The 761-nt window shown below is 15.5% G+C and overlaps 1 protein-coding gene across 1 annotated transcript in view; it reads right to left on the bottom strand.

Annotated features, from left to right (window-relative positions):
• Positions 1-328, bottom strand: part of PGAL8A_00004700 (conserved Plasmodium protein, unknown function) — a gene marked incomplete at both ends in the record, with an annotated part of 1,607 nt that extends 1,279 nt beyond the window's left edge. The window contains one exon of the mRNA XM_028671441.1: positions 161-328. Within this exon, the coding sequence (XP_028528093.1) occupies positions 161-328 (168 nt within the window). The remainder of the gene's footprint in view (positions 1-160) is intronic.
• Between the last annotated feature and the right edge of the window lie 433 nt (positions 329-761).

Raw genomic sequence — 761 nt, 5'->3', positions numbered from 1 at the left:
TAAAAAAAAAAAAAAAAAAAAAAAAAAAAAAGAATACATATATAAAACAAAATTTAATTAAAAAAAAAAAACAAAAGAAAAGAAAAAAAGATAAATGAAGTAAAAAGATATAAATTTTATTCTACAAAAACATCAAACAATTTCAAATATGCATTTTACTATTATAGTTTTTCATAATATTTTTATGAATTTTTTGCTTCATATAATTCTCATAATGAAATGAGGTCATGTCATACATTAGTTGATTAACAAAACTTTTATTTTTTCTAAACAGTTCACTCAAACGATTTTTACTATAACAACCTTCTCTTTTAAACATAAAAGCCATTTTTAATCATCCATTTCTTCTAAATTGATATTTATAAAAAATCATTATTTACAAGTGTAAATATAAATATGCACATGCATATATAAGTATTTATGTAAAATGTTCACATAAATGATTTAATTAAAAATAGTTTTTTCAATAAATTGTTTTTATTGCTATTAACAAAAATGATAAAAATAAGACTTGATATTAAAATATTAAAAACTTTTAAGTTATATAGATTATAAGTGTATATTATCTTTTTATAACTTGAAAAAAAAAAAAAAAAAAAAAAAAGGTACTAAAAAGTGATAAAAACAAAAAAAAAATAAAAATATATGCATATTTCATAAAAGTTAGAATACAATTTATATAATTTTTTCTTTTTTATTCTTTTTCTTAAAAAATTATTAAGATATTTGTCATTATCTTTATATTTCCTTTTTAGATTTTT

Source organism: Plasmodium gallinaceum (genome assembly GCF_900005855.1).
Source record: "Plasmodium gallinaceum strain 8A genome assembly, contig: PGAL8A_v1_10, whole genome shotgun sequence".
In the NCBI taxonomy this organism is placed as follows: domain Eukaryota; phylum Apicomplexa; class Aconoidasida; order Haemosporida; family Plasmodiidae; genus Plasmodium; species Plasmodium gallinaceum.
Note: the sequence above shows the minus strand (reverse complement) of the source record. Positions and strands in the feature narration are given on the sequence as shown.